Source organism: Sphaeramia orbicularis, chromosome 10 (assembly GCF_902148855.1).
Source record: "Sphaeramia orbicularis chromosome 10, fSphaOr1.1, whole genome shotgun sequence".
Taxonomy (NCBI): domain Eukaryota; kingdom Metazoa; phylum Chordata; class Actinopteri; order Kurtiformes; family Apogonidae; genus Sphaeramia; species Sphaeramia orbicularis.
Genome location: NC_043966.1, coordinates 28,227,553 through 28,242,422, shown reverse-complemented (window position 1 = coordinate 28,242,422; position 14,870 = coordinate 28,227,553). Strand labels below are relative to the sequence as shown.

At 40.4% G+C, this 14,870-nt stretch overlaps 1 protein-coding gene across 12 annotated transcripts in view; it reads left to right on the top strand.

Annotated features, from left to right (window-relative positions):
- LOC115427645 (protocadherin alpha-C2-like) overlaps positions 1–14,870 on the top strand; it is a 159,913-nt gene that overhangs the window by 135,807 nt on the left and 9,236 nt on the right. For 11 of the 12 annotated variants that reach the window (XM_030146276.1, XM_030146280.1, XM_030146278.1 and 8 more), the window contains 2 exons: positions 7,515–7,579; positions 10,475–10,560. In XM_030146276.1, coding sequence (XP_030002136.1) covers positions 7,515–7,579; positions 10,475–10,560 — 151 coding nt within the window. Of the gene's footprint in view, positions 1–1,119; positions 3,997–7,514; positions 7,580–10,474; positions 10,561–14,870 lie in introns of those variants that run through there. The other variant, XM_030146270.1, reaches the window with a different exon arrangement.

The following is a 14,870-nucleotide window of genomic DNA, read 5'->3' as shown; positions in this document are numbered from 1 at the left end:
AAATTGGGGACATAAGTAAGGTAGCCTGAGCATATCAGAATATTATAAGAAAATGTGGATTACGGACATGGCTCTAATGATAGGGTATATGTGCAAAACCATCTGTTAATATTTGATTTCTCTGTCCTGGTGGCTACTCAAAGACAGCAGGGCCTTTGTGCATAACCATTACTGTCTGCTAGAAGACGTCATCACCATATTATTACAGATATGGAAAGGGGCCACATCTGGAGCATCTTGTCTCTGACCCGATTTGTTCGTGTACAGTGAGCGACCAAGACATAATTAAATGTGTGTGTGTGTGTGTGTGTGTGTGTGTGTGTGTGTGTGTGTGTGTGTGTGTGTGTGTGTGTGTGTGTGTTAATGGAACTGGAACTAGGGGCTGCTCAACCTAAGTACATTCAGCTATAGGATGAAGTTATTTCATCGAGGATCAAAGAATAAACATAACAAAATTTCTTCTAAAATGTCTTGTCTGTCGATTTTCCAGCGTCTCACCTCATAACTCAAGTGGAGACACCAGGTGAAAAAGTCAGATAAACGCACCAAGTATGGTTTAAGTCACCTGTCAGATCCTGTTGTGTTTGATGTACTACTGGATTTAATAAAAGCCTACCTTCTGATTTAGACACTGTTATACACTAAATGTATTCAAACGCAGCGTTGAAAGTAAATGCTATGGTGCTCTTTAAATCCATACCGTCTATATTGCTTATCTATTTCTGTTAAATTTCACCATACGGTCAGCATATACCAGAGATCTGCCTTTCTACTCGGCTCTAGTTCTGCCGAGTAATTGTTGGTTTGCATTAGTGAAGACGTCTAATCGCCAGGCTGGTTCATAAATCAGTTTTCCGGCGCACAATAAAAAGGGCGGTGGCACTGACAAAAAGAGGGAAAACCATTGTGTCGACTTCATTTCCGAGAAATCTGTGTGCACATAACGTCAATTTCATCGCCTACGATATCTAATATTGAGGATTAAACTGGATAAAACTTGTAAGTTTTTATGTGTCGGTAATTATTTTTTTTTATTAGATTATGTTAGATCATTTGATCGGTGGTGCTGAAATGCAGCCAGCATCGTTTGAGAGAGTGGCTCCCCCTCCCCTTTTGCCCACAGACACCATCACCACATCGCAGGGAGAGAGCTAGACCAATAGGCAGCATCAGGGAAAGGAGTCAGCCCTGCAAAGAGGACAGAGACATTTCTAAAAACATCGCAGGCAGATATAGATAAACATGGATGCACGGGGGAAAATTCCCTTTAAAACGACACTGGAGAGGATGCGGTGGTGGTCATGCACATAGTCGGACCATTCCCTCCGTTTTAATGAGGCGGGTGGGGACGCACACGGAGCTGAAAAGGTGGAAAGATTTCTCCAACCCGTCTGCAAAGTCTGCCTGCCTGCGATGGCTGTGACGGTGCGATGCTGGTACAGTGTAAAGGAGAATGTGCCTTTTTCCTTATATTTGGCTATTTTCGTACTCAGTGGCCTTACAAATGCACAGATTCGATACTCCATTCCAGAGGAGCTGGAGAGCGGGGCATTGGTCGGTGACATTGTCCGAGATTTGGGTCTGGACCCAAGAAAACTTTCCACCAGACGCTTAAGAATATCATCGGAAAGTGGGCGAAGATTTTTCACCATAAATCACAAAACTGGGAAGCTGGTGGTGAGTGACCGTATTGACCGAGAGTCAGTTTGCGAATTTAGTGGCACCTGTTCACGTAACCTGGAGGTAGTGTTAGAAAATCCGCTTGAAGTACACAAAGTGGAAGTGGAGATCGTGGATGTTAATGATAACGCGCCGCAATTTCCAAGCGATGAGTATCAGTTGGAGGTGTCAGAGTCTGCTATCACGGGGTCACGTTTCCACATAGAAGGAGCTCAGGATGCAGATGACGGGTCCAACTCTATCAAACAGTACCGCCTCAGCCCCAATGACCATCTCACTCTGGACTCCATTAAGCCGTTTTCCAATAATAAGCAGATAGAGTTGATTCTCAAAAAGCCCTTCGACCGTGAGCAGATGCCTTCTCATCAGTTAATCCTGACAGCAATGGATGGAGGCACCCCACAGCGAACTGGCACGGCCAAAATCAATGTACGTATCCTTGATGCCAATGACAACGCGCCTGTGTTTGACAGCACTACATACAAAGTTAAACTGTCTGAAAACTCTCCAAAAGGCGCACTTGTAATCAAGTTGAATGCAACGGACCCTGATGAAGGCTTAAATGGGGATGTTTTTTACTCTTTCAGCAGTTACACCCCTGAGAGAGTCAGACAGATGTTTTCCTTAGATACTGACACTGGGGAAATAAGGGTGAAAAATAATATAGACTATGAGGAAACCAACTCATATGAGATGTACATACAGGCAATGGACAAGGGGCCAGCTCCTGTTGCAGCACACTGCAAAGTAGTTGTGGAAGTTCTGGATGTCAATGACAACATTCCTGACATTGTGCTGTCTTCACTCTCCAGTCCTGTGCGTGAAGATGCTCGGGCTGACACAGTTGTAGCTTTGATCAGTGTAAATGACCGTGACTCTGGACTAAACAAACAAGTAAACTTGGAAATCATGCCTAATTTGCCTTTTAGGATCAAGTCTTTTCGCAACCACTATACCATTGTCACAGCTGCTTTCCTGGACAGGGAAATCATTTCATCTTACAATGTCACTGTCAGTGCCATAGATGGAGGCACCCCACCCCTGTCATCTCAAATGACTTTCAGAGTAGATGTTGCAGATGTAAATGATAACCCACCCCGATTTGAGCAGACTTCTTATACTGTTTATATTACAGAGAACAATGCTCCAGGTGCATCTCTGTGTGTTGTTAAGGCCACAGATGCTGATGCTGGAGAAAATGCACGCATAACCTATACTGTCCTCAATGACAACAACCATGGGATCCCTATAGCCAGCTATGTCAGCGTCAAACCTAATACAGGTGAGGCATACACCTTGCGAGCCTTTGACTTTGAGAAGCTGAGGGAGTTTCATTTTCAAATTAAAGCCCAGGACAATGGCGTGCCTCCCCTACATCGTGTGGCCACAGTGTATGTTTACATCATGGATCAGAATGACCATGTGCCTAGAATAGTCTACCCACCAGCTAATGGAAGCCACACCACAGAGATGCTGATGAAAAATGCTGAAGCAGGAGTACTGGTCACCAAGGTGACGGCATGGGATGGTGACGCAGGACAAAATGCGTGGCTGCTCTACACCCTGGAGCAGACACACACAGAACTCGACCTGTTCAAAGTGCATGAATATACAGGTGAGATCCGAACCACGAGGCGTGTCGTAGAAGACAACTCCACCTCCTTTATTCTGACAGTGCTAGTGCGTGATAATGGACTACCACCACTCTCTTCAACTGCCACCATCCATGTGCATGTGATGGAGCTACCACCGAAGCTGACCCCTGACCCTAAGCGCATCATCAGACCTAACAGCCCCCTTATGCTTTCCAACATCACCATCTACCTCATCATTGCCCTGAGTGCCACAACCTTTGTATTCCTGGTTACCGTCTTTGTTCTGGCAATTGTACGTTGTCATGCCTACTGTACCCAGCCTGGCTCCTGCTCCCCATGCTGTGTATCTAAAAAGAATTTTCCAGAAGGAGGCACCTCAGCGACTGGGGGTGGAGGAAGAACTGCAGGTGGAGGAGGTGGAGGTGCAGGTGCAGGTGGAGGTGCAGGTGCCGGTGGGGGCCAACAAGCCAACAATGTGGCCCTGCGCCGTGACCTCAAAGTGGAACCACATTATATTGAAGTGCGGGGTAATGGGTCTTTGACTAAAACATACTGTTACAAGACATGCTTGACTGCCACGTCAGGAAGTGACACTTTTATGTTCTACAACACTGGACGGCCACACAGTGGCACCTGGGGCTCGGGCTACGTCACCAGCCACAGTGGACAAAGCCAGATATTTGTACGGCGTCTCAGTATGCCAGATGCAACAGCCATTCAGGTGTGTGTTTGGTGTGATGTCTTTGTTGTATGTATTTTAGAGAATGATAAATTACAATAAAAACACAAGCCATAAAAACACATATGTGTAATAGTTATGGGTCAGGTTTGTGTTTGGAGCAGGGCTCTTGGTGTAATATTGCAGCTGACATTTATAGGTCTGGCACGGTTGACACAAACATTTAAAGCATATATTGTCTTCAGATGTGTTTTTGATATACTGATTTATCTGTTTAAGTACAGAGGCAAACTGTGCCTTTAGTATGTATTAATGTCGCACTCAAATTTTTGTAACAAAATCAGTAAGAGGTTAGATTTTGTGGTGTTTTGTGAGGATTTGAAAAGTCCTGTATGTTTTTCTTTTTTAAACAAATTTATCTGCCAAAATTGAGAATGAGTGTGACTGGTTTTCTAAGGGGTTCTGTTTAATTTCTTGCCACACAGTATACCACTGTTATTTTTCTTCTACAGATTATTTATCTCTGCATCCTGATAATAACTAGAAAGCAAACTTCGAAGTGGTAATTTCTATTATATGGGTTATTACATGGGTATGTATTTGAACAGTTGAGTACGCATACTCTACTTATATTGCAACTTTTACTACTGTACTGTCACCAAAGCATAGATTTTAATAGTCGTTTTTACTTGTGACCTCACACACCCATTGTTTCTCTTCTGTGATCTGTTTGAGTCCAGGGGGCATTCAGTAGTCATCTCTGTAGAGAAGCAGAGTCTGGAAAAATAATATAACCTTCGCCAGCTACGAGAGCCACCAGTCCCACTGCACCAAAATATTCTCTTCTGGTCACGTACCTCTCTGGTACTAAATCGAGAGCCAGAGTTTGGGAATCAGTGATGAAGGCAGGAACAAGGCAGACACTGTATCTGTGCGGCTTGTATCAGTGTGTTGTTTCTTGGTTTTATGGTATTCAGTTTCCCATTATTTCTCCAGTGTTAAAAGGAAATGATCGTTTGCATCACCTCATGTTGTGTTCTCAAACAGAGCTAAGCTTTCATAAAAACAGTATTCATATTTTAATACATAATCATGTTTGTCCCATAGCCTTTTTTTCCCTGTCAGCATAGTCTAAAAAAATATACAAGGGCATATATGTGATTAAAAAAAAAAAAAAAAGAAGAAGGGACAAATGATGTGATGGGGAAAGAAAGGAATGTTTAAAGTAATTGTTTTCTTATCATTTGACATGTTCCTCATTAAATGCCAGTCATGTTTGTGCTTGCCATGTAATTAACTGGCAGCATTGTGTTTCTCATTGCTCTGTGTGGATTGGTTGGCTCCATACAGATGAGGAGGGGGATGAAAGGTGATTGGTTGCAGTGGTGATGGCGGAGGTGTGAGCTCTGTATCTATGCTAGGAGTGTTAACTGAGAGGAAGGGGGAAGAATGGAGGAAATAGCAAGAAAAGAATTAGAGTGACCACAGCCAGAATCTTATTTGTTCTCTGGTTTAAAATATACAATATAGTAAGAAAACAAATACACTAATAACCCAAGGGAGTCTTTTAAACGACTGCACTGATTTGTGATTATTCTTGTACTTGAAATTTGTTTTGAGTTTGTTTTTGTTTACATTTGTTGTGCGGATACTGGTTTTGTGTGTTTGTCTTCCCTTGGGATTATATTAGAGTTGTTTAGATTCCAGATGCTTGCATGTAATTTGTGTCTGTGCTAGAGTATGTGTGCTTTCTTTTACACCCATAAACACCATACGGCCAAACAGACCAGCCTCCCTTTGGCCATTGCCATGCCGCAGTAAAGCCGTTTAGTCCCATTTCCGTGCAATCTGTCCTTATTTAAAGACTTTATTCTTCTTGTGCATTACCCAAGAAATACATTTAGATTAAGGTTTTTATGTGGTTTATGCCACTTTTTTTCTGGTCAAAATGTGCAAAAGTGTCGATACAACCAGTGATGTATCTCCGATAAATAATTGTCATCACATAATCAAGTGGACTGTTTGTTTTCAGTATGCATACCGGTCTCATATGCTGCAGTGCTCTAATTCCCTGTAGACATCCTGCTCTGTTTGAATGACTCCTGGAGGAATACCAGGCCTTCCTCATTAAGACCAAATATTGGATTTCAAGGGTGATGAATGCCCACTGCAAACTCATAGAGGTCACTGCAGCTTCAGCAGCAAGTGAACATCTGTCATATTCGAAAGGAAATGGGATTGCAAATGGGTCTCTTATGAACTGCATGGCCAAGCAAGGAGAATTTAGTGGTCTCAGTCTGATTGCTTTAGTTCTGTCTGTGGTTTAGGTTAAGATTAGAGAAAATGCAATCTCATGTTGGTTATGAGGTCATGGTAGTAGCGTATGTTTAGCATGAACTTGCACAGGAATCTTGACAACTTAAATTGTCTTTGCAGATTTAAAACATGTCTTTCTGTATTCAATTTTCTGGAACTTAATAGAGCTATAGCCAGTGTTGCTTCACTAACAAACTGCATCACTGACTTAAGGGAGGGATATTAATGGTGTGATGTTTTGTCCGTCTTGTTACCTCAAAAGTCTGAATCTAGATAGAAAGCTGAGGTGGTTAAAGAGTTATCTGCCATCCCCTCCCCCTTTTTCCTCCACCTGTGACCTTCCTAGGAGTGAAATGACTGAGGGCAGTGGGTGGAGGGTAAAATGGAGACTGGGCATTGCGCAGTTACCATGGTGAGATGTGTCAGACTGACTCAGGCACACTGTGTACCAGTGAAACTCAAGGTTTTGATCGGTGTAAGGATGATAAAACAGGCATAAAGAACTCGGCTGGAGTGGAGAGGCGGTGGTAAAAATACGAAGGCAGAACAGAAGAGAAGATGAGGGTATGGAGAGGAAAAAAATGCCAAAGATGATGGAGATTGTTCAGAAATTAGTGTTTTTTCTTTTCTTTTCTTTTAGTCGTGCGTCACTTAAAAGCACTAATTTATTATTTCAGAATTTTTGATGTCTGTTTTTGGAAGAATAACAAAAATAATAGCCAATAGGGAGGGATGGACTGAGAACATGTAGATGGTGATGGTGATGATGATGATGATTATTATTATTATGTCACCCTTCTATATAAACAGCAATGTGAATGTCATGCAATGTTTCCATGGTAATCGACTGTACCATGACCAGCCTTGTCTGAGTGGACTAACCCGACAAGCTGCCTGAGGGCTGATGTGTCAGAGAACCAGGGTCACTGGGCCGCTGGAGAGGAATCCATATTTTTTATTCATGTTTAAAGGACACGGGTGTCAGTAGAAAGGGAGAGAGTGATGGAGATGGTGTTGGGGTGGGAACAAGTGGGCATACCTATAAGGTTCAGTTAATGCATTGAGTCTCTCCAAATGCTGGAGAAGCAGTCACTTCTATGATTTGTGAATGTGACTGAACTCTGAATGTGTTTATATGTGTGCATGAGCACATGCACTAGCTGTTATCGCCATGACTTATTAATGAGATGGTATTGAGTTTCGCCTGTACTTAAGATTCAATTCCTTTCATTTCTCTCTTGCAGCCCAAAGCACCTAATGCAGACTGGAGATACTCAGCCTCCCTGAGAGCAGGAGGGGTAATGCAGAGGTAAAAAGCCCTTTTTATTTCAGCTGTCACACTAATACATTTCTCATCAGACACTTTCCTCACAAATATTCAGCATGTTTTGTCAGGGCATAACTTTCCACAGTACAGGCTGTACTCTTGTCTTTTCTGATAACGTCTACAAATCTGGAAAAAAAAAAAATCCTGCAGCTTTCTGTAATTGACTGGTATTCTAATAGCTTTGCAAATGATCGTAAATAAGTAACTTCTTAAGGATTTCCATGAGAAAATGAAGGTTAAAAAAAAATTGGCGTAAAAAAAGACACATGAAAAAGGCTCCCATAACTCAGAAAACTGAAGTCATAGGGGTTCCTATTCCATTTGGTTCTGCTCCATACATCTTGTTTGTAGTAAAATCACTTTTCTCACTCTTGAGTCATCTTGTACACAGATATTATATGGAAATCATTAGATCTGAAGACATAAAATGACTTGAAATAGCACAACTAACCAATATATGTACGCTTAGTAATTCCTGTCAGCGCAAAGGAGAGCGGTCCTGTCATCTTGGCTGAGTGTTAAATAATAATTTTAGTTTTCTTTAAAGAAATGCTAAGGGGATAATGCTTTTAAAAAGATATATCCACTGCGTAAAAATCGATGTGGCATTGACACTGACCACAGTCTATTCAATTCATTTCACTACATTTAGCATTGTAAATTGAAGTGCAGTAAACAGCATCAGTAGTAAACAACACTGGGCACAGGGGGGTCCTTATTGAAGCTCCAAGGCAAAACATATCCCTCTTTATAGCACAGAACTAGGTTATTAATGTTCATACAATGCTCGTTATCTTTCCTACTCAGCTTTAATTGAAATGAGCCTGTCCAAAAAACAGAATCAAAATTTTCTTGTTTTACAATATAGGACATTAATTACAATATATACATAGTTCGACTATAACAATTCTGAGATTTCCATTAAAACATTAATTTGATCTTGAGGAAGTTGCACCTTGTCGTGATCACTGAACATGATGAAGTAAAAAAAAATGAGAAGAGACAAACTGTGTAGAGGAATGTTTAAGATGACCGTCCTGATTTTGCTATAGACAGATGGAGAACTGACAGGAGGGAAGGCAAAGCAGTGAGGGGGTCACTGATGGATGAAGGGCAGATAGTAAGGTACAAAGATGGCCTGTCAGGGACACAGGGACTGCTGCATGATCAGACCAGTGATCATATTACCCATAAGACACTGGAAGATTACACTGGAATCTTCCCTACTGAGAGATCAGATGTCTCCAACCAAATTAATGTTCAAACTAATATCACACCATACATGAAGAGATAGATTACACATTTTACAGATTCTGTATGGATACATATATTGTATATGTTGCATGTATTAATGTATAGTTTAATGTTCCTTTAGCATTAATATCAACACCATCTGAATGTCAGGTAATGTAGCACAGATTTAGAATTACAGCAGGGATTACAGAATGTTAATGTCCATATGTAAACCGTTGACCTTCCTCTTTATTCACTACGTCTGATGTGCTTCAAGTGGACTAACCCATATTCTCCATTAGCACTAAATGCCTATGTATTTATGTTCTGGCATAATCACAGATTTTAGGAGGGATTTTAGATGCCACACCCTAACACCATGTAATGACACTGACTTGTTTAATTTTGTGTGGAATTCAAATTGAATGCCATTAGATTTCAACATGTGATTATTTATAATGTTTAGTGTGTAGTGTTTTTTTTTTGTTTGTTTTCAAATTTACAAGAATAAAAGTCACTTAGTGTTTGGTTAAAAAGTATTATCAGTTTAGTGTTTGTCTTTAATCTTTGATCATCTTATCTTGAACACTTTGGGAATCAGCAGCACTCAAAATGGCCTCCATCACTAAATCATCTCTGTTCACTTAACATACTCACTGCATACTGCAGACACATGTTTTACATTACTATTTCACTATGAGACAAAAGTGAATCAATGTTTCTGTGGGAAGGAGAAGAGGAATAGGAGGGCAGAACAGCACACAAAAATATTACTAATGACACCATGTACACTGTGATAGTGAGGACAAGAGAAGTTAGGCTTGTTCATGTAAAATGGCAGCTGGTAGGATCTTAAGAACAAGAAATAGAAGAAGCTTTGAAGGGGCTCTGTCTATCTCTATTTGGTGTCAATACTTTACACTGCTTCCTGACAAATTGCAGGGAAAAAGTATCTCCCATTCCAGTTGTGGTATCCATGGAAAACATAATTGTAACATTTGGTTGAACTGACCATTTGAAAGAGCAACCCTAGTTACATTTCAGAAAGCACTGTGCCATTTTAGAGATACACATATTTAAGTGGCTCTTGAATAATAAATGCTTTTGGTTAAACTGAAAATACAATCCCTCTAATAGAGGCAGTGAGAGGGAATGTTTCGTAGCAATGCTGCTGTAGCTTTTTTCCCCCACTGCGAATAATATGGTGTTTTCAACAGACAGAGGGGGGGAGGGGATCCCTGAAATCCCACAGAGTTAGTGTGAATATGTAAAAATTAATCTGTAATCCATAATCCAGAGAATATCAGGAAAAATGAGTTAATATTTTAATCCCAATCTTAAAGTTACATTTCTGGGATTGTGGATGATGTTGTACCCCCTATCAACTTATCACACACAGAATAGAGAGGTTTGAATTTATTATATTGCATGTGATAGGAATCATGTGGTGAAGCGGATATTAGATGTATTGAGTTATATTTTCTATTCTCTTTGATTTGAAACATCTTTCACATAGAATCACATAAGCGATGGTTTATGTACAAGTATGCTGTGTGTTATGCAGTTGATCTTATGGTCACTTCCTCTGTATTTTGGAAAATTCCTGTCCAGTATGTCTAACATGTCTGTGTTTTTGTGTTCCAGCTCAGTGCACATGGAGGAGTCCTCAGTAATGCAGGGAGCCCAGGGGGTCCTCGTTCAGAACTGGCCCACTGCATCCAGTGCCGCCGGTGAGCATCAGGCCACACATTTAACACTTCTTCTTCAACAGTGACAAAGGCACATAAAAAAACTTAAACAAAATAGCAAATAGTCTGAAATATGTAGTCTTTATTTCAATGATTCCCATCTACATTTAAGTTTATTTGTATAAAATCAGTCTCAAAATGGGAACATTACACAACATAGACAAATCTGACTATTATGTTCTACCAGTTTCTCAAGAGCTTATCACACTTCTAGGGAGCAATAACAGGGAGGAAACTGAGATATCAACTACAAGATCACCCTGATCCACTCCTTCCACCTCCCACTGCAGAAAGAGGAAGTGACGTACTGCGTAGGCATAGATCAATATCACTCCTCTGCTCTCTGTAGCAGGAAAGGAGACAACACTATTAAAAAAATCCAGAAAGACCCAACAGATTATCACCAACATGTTTACAGACACGTAAAATACTGAGCCACAGAGGGCAAGTGTTACAGAAGGGTATGACATTTAGACAATCAGGATCAAGTATCTCTGTATCAGTTCAGTCACTGTGCAGTTGATTAGTGATTGATATTTAAAGGATACTCTTATGCTCTCACATTTTTTTTTAAGATCCCATGCTGATATAGGCCTACATTTTAATCAGGAGAAAGTCTTTGAAATTCCACATATTAAATGGATTTTTTTAATACAGTGGTTTTACTGTGAAGGAGCTGGGGGCAAGTGATGCAAATGAAAATGTTATGTTAATGTTGGTTTAGAAAAAAAAGTTGAACTGACTTTGCCACATTGTTTTCTGGTCATGAAGTATTATAAAGATGGAACAGACATGTGTCTGGTCCAGAAATCAAGCAACCACTGGTTTTACCATTTATGTGTTATGATTTTTTTTTTTTTAATTTTAGAGATGATGATGATGATGATGATGATTATTATTATTATTATTAACCAAATTCCAAATATCAAGTGTCATTTGGAGCTTTTTGAGGTAGAACAGCTGTTGGCAGACCTTGACTATTGCAAAGAAAGAAAAAAAAAACAATCATTGTACATTAATTCTGAAGATTAGGCTGATTTCAGAAAAAAAGTATTTGGTGGAATATTCATGATTTTCAATCTCAGCTTTCATTTGTCTTGGCATACTGTCCATCAGTTATTTACATTACTGTTGGATTGCTTATGTCACTCCTGGCACAAACATTCAAGCAACTGGGCTTTATTTGATAGCTTCTGACCATCAGTCTTCTTCTTGATCACATTTAAACAGGGACTGAGGACTGCAAATTTAGGGTCATTTATTTTTTCCAGAGATCTTTCCACCTGGCTTGTTTTGCCCATCTGGCATTTATGACAATGGAGTAGAACTCATCGCAGCTTAAATACTGTATGACAAAGAACATGAACAGAAACAAATGATAGATGAATTGTGAGAACAGAAATCATTGACCGAATTAAAACTTCAGCTGACAGCATGCTCCCAGATGACATTTCAGAACCATTGAAGGATGAATGTCATTTCATATGATGCCATGTCCCCTGCCTTTAACCAGAATTTATGACTGAAGATGGTCCTCAAATATTCATGCATTGCAAAGGAGTAAACTATTGACTGTCCTCATGATAACAAAACATGGGGTTAACAAGAATTTAGAGTAACTTTGAAAATGTAGGAACAAAAGAGATCCTTTAGGATAACAATTATACCTGCATGAGGAATGTGAGGAAAATTAGGAAAATTTGCAATGTGTGATGACATTGTATAACATTATCCCCAATAAATAAACAAACTAACCTCTTACTTGCCACCCAATTAAAAACTATTCATCTAAGCGTAGCTGACAGCTATCTGGAAGTTCATCCGATTTGTCAGTTATAATGTCTATTTGGGGCTCATTGTATCTACATAAACATGTTTTTTTTAATGTATTATAGTTTAGACAACCTTTTATAATGTACGTATTGCACATATACATATTATGATGAAAATGCAGTTTATTGGTCAGCACTTGTATAAATGAAGGTGAAGGGAAATAAGAGGACAAAACTGGAGGTATGTGCATTAATAGGACTGGAATGAGGACGACAGTACATTTAAGCTTAGATAAAGAGGTGATTTGTTGTAATTAAGAATGTAAAATGGCTTTGCCTGGTATCTTTTATAGACAGCAGGCGGTGGGCTGGGCAGTCAGACAAATTACCCACACACTGTTTCCTTGTCTCTTCTTATGCACACACACAGCTTCCTACATCATCGATTTCTTGCCCAGGCTTAGGAGTTATAGCCTGCAGGCACTTCAAAACATGAGATAGAACAAGGTATACAGTAGATAGATAGACAGAGAGAGAGAGAGCATAGAACAGGCAGTTGTGACGTCTTCAGGGTGGGTCAGTGATAATAAGATCAGCTGGTGGAGATTTAAGGCGGTCTAATTACGCCACAGCAGCATGAGTGTAACACATGTGAACATGCTAACCTTGTTTTGCTTAAGGGTATCTGTTCCCTCTTTGTCTCACTGTTTGCCAGGTTGAAAATGGAAATATTAGCTGGAGGCTTCATTTATTTTGAAGGGCATATTATAGGGTTGGAGTAGGGACAATTCTGGATTAAGACATAAGACAATATGAAAAGCATTTATTTCAAGAAGTCCTTTATTGGACGACAGAATTATGAAAGATTTGTTTTGTACTTTAAGACAGAATTCTTCATGTGAATACTCCCAAAACAGAGAAGAATTTGGATATTGATTCAATATGGCCTGTCACATAAGAATGACTCACGAGTTGTACTATTTAGAACTAAATCATCTTGTGTGCTATGCAGGCTTAGGTGCAGAGCAGGAGGATGTCTGAGTTTGGTTTGTTGATAGAAATATATCTGTCTGTTTGCTGTACCTACGGTGTGCTGCTACGCCTCACAGTCTATTTTTTGCTACGATGTGATACACAGCCGACAACGCCCCTGTTTCTTTTCTCAGATTTAGAGTGTGCTGATTTACATGGCGATGTCAAATTGTGAGCTTGTGTACTTGCAAACGTGTGCTGTACCATCACGTTTTGTGATTTCGGAATACATGTGTGCTTGTTGGCTGTGTTTCTGGTTGTGTTTTGGCTGACTGCTTAGTGTGCCACTCCTGCTGTGACAGATGGAGTGCAGCCCACGCCCAGATTAACAGACCCACATTAATGAAATCAGGGTTCTGCTTACCGTCTAACCCTCTCTCTCCCTATGCATTCTCACTTCCTCTGTGTCTATCCCTCTGTTTCACTACTCTGTCTCTAAGTAACAGAAATTCAGAGAGCACAGTGCAGGCGTGGTACCTACCCGTTGAGATAAAATAAAATTAAATAAAAAGCAAAATCAGACAGGAGGGAAGTGGGAGACAGGTGGATTGCAAAAAGAGAATGAAAGAAACTAGACAAACCAATATGAAATTATAGATTAGAGTGATTTTTGGAGGGAGTAACATTGAGTACACTGGAAGGAATGACAGTAGAGACTGCAAAAGAAAGATAGGAAGTGCTATGAGGCTGCTGTTGCTAGGGGAGAGTGGTTAGACCAGACAGAAAGAGAGAGAGAGGGAGAGAGAGGGAGAGAGAGGGAGCTTGCAGCATTATTCTCCATCAGCACAAACACTGTCACCATGACTCCTACCAATGTCCTACTGCTTCACTGAAGGATGTAGTTTCCACGGCAACCATTCATGGCCCTTAATATTGGCAGGAGAGAGGGATAGAGGAGGGGAGGGGCACTGTTATACGGATGGGAGTGCTAACATATGGTGTGGGACAAAAGGTACAGAAGGAGGGGGATTAAGGGGGGGGGGGGGGGCAAACTGGGTGTAAGGTGAAGGTCAAGCAAAAGGAGCTGTTAAACAAAATGCACTGACAAAAGCAAAAATAGAGCCTGGGTGAGTGGTACAGCTATAGGAGAGAGGGATGTCTTGGGAAAGTGAGAGTTGGAAGTTAGAGGTGTAAAAGTAGAAGGCAAGAGCGGAGGAGGGAATAACAGAGTGACCTACATTCACTGAGGTAAGGGTGTACTGCAGGAGTGGTTGCAGCTTTACTGTGTGCTGTATCACCTCACAGACACAAACATATACATAGAAGAAAAGACAGAGGCTGTTTGAATAATACAGTCATGGAAAAAATGATTAGACTATCAAAAGTAATCAAAAACAATGGTTATGCAATCAAGTACTAACTCCTATGTGTATCATGTGACTAAAAAAGACATAAAAGAAAACACGGAATGCCTAAAAGCACTGTTTTTGTCAGTACAATGCCATAGCTATTGATGTAAGAACTTCAGTGATTTTGGTTACTGTCAAC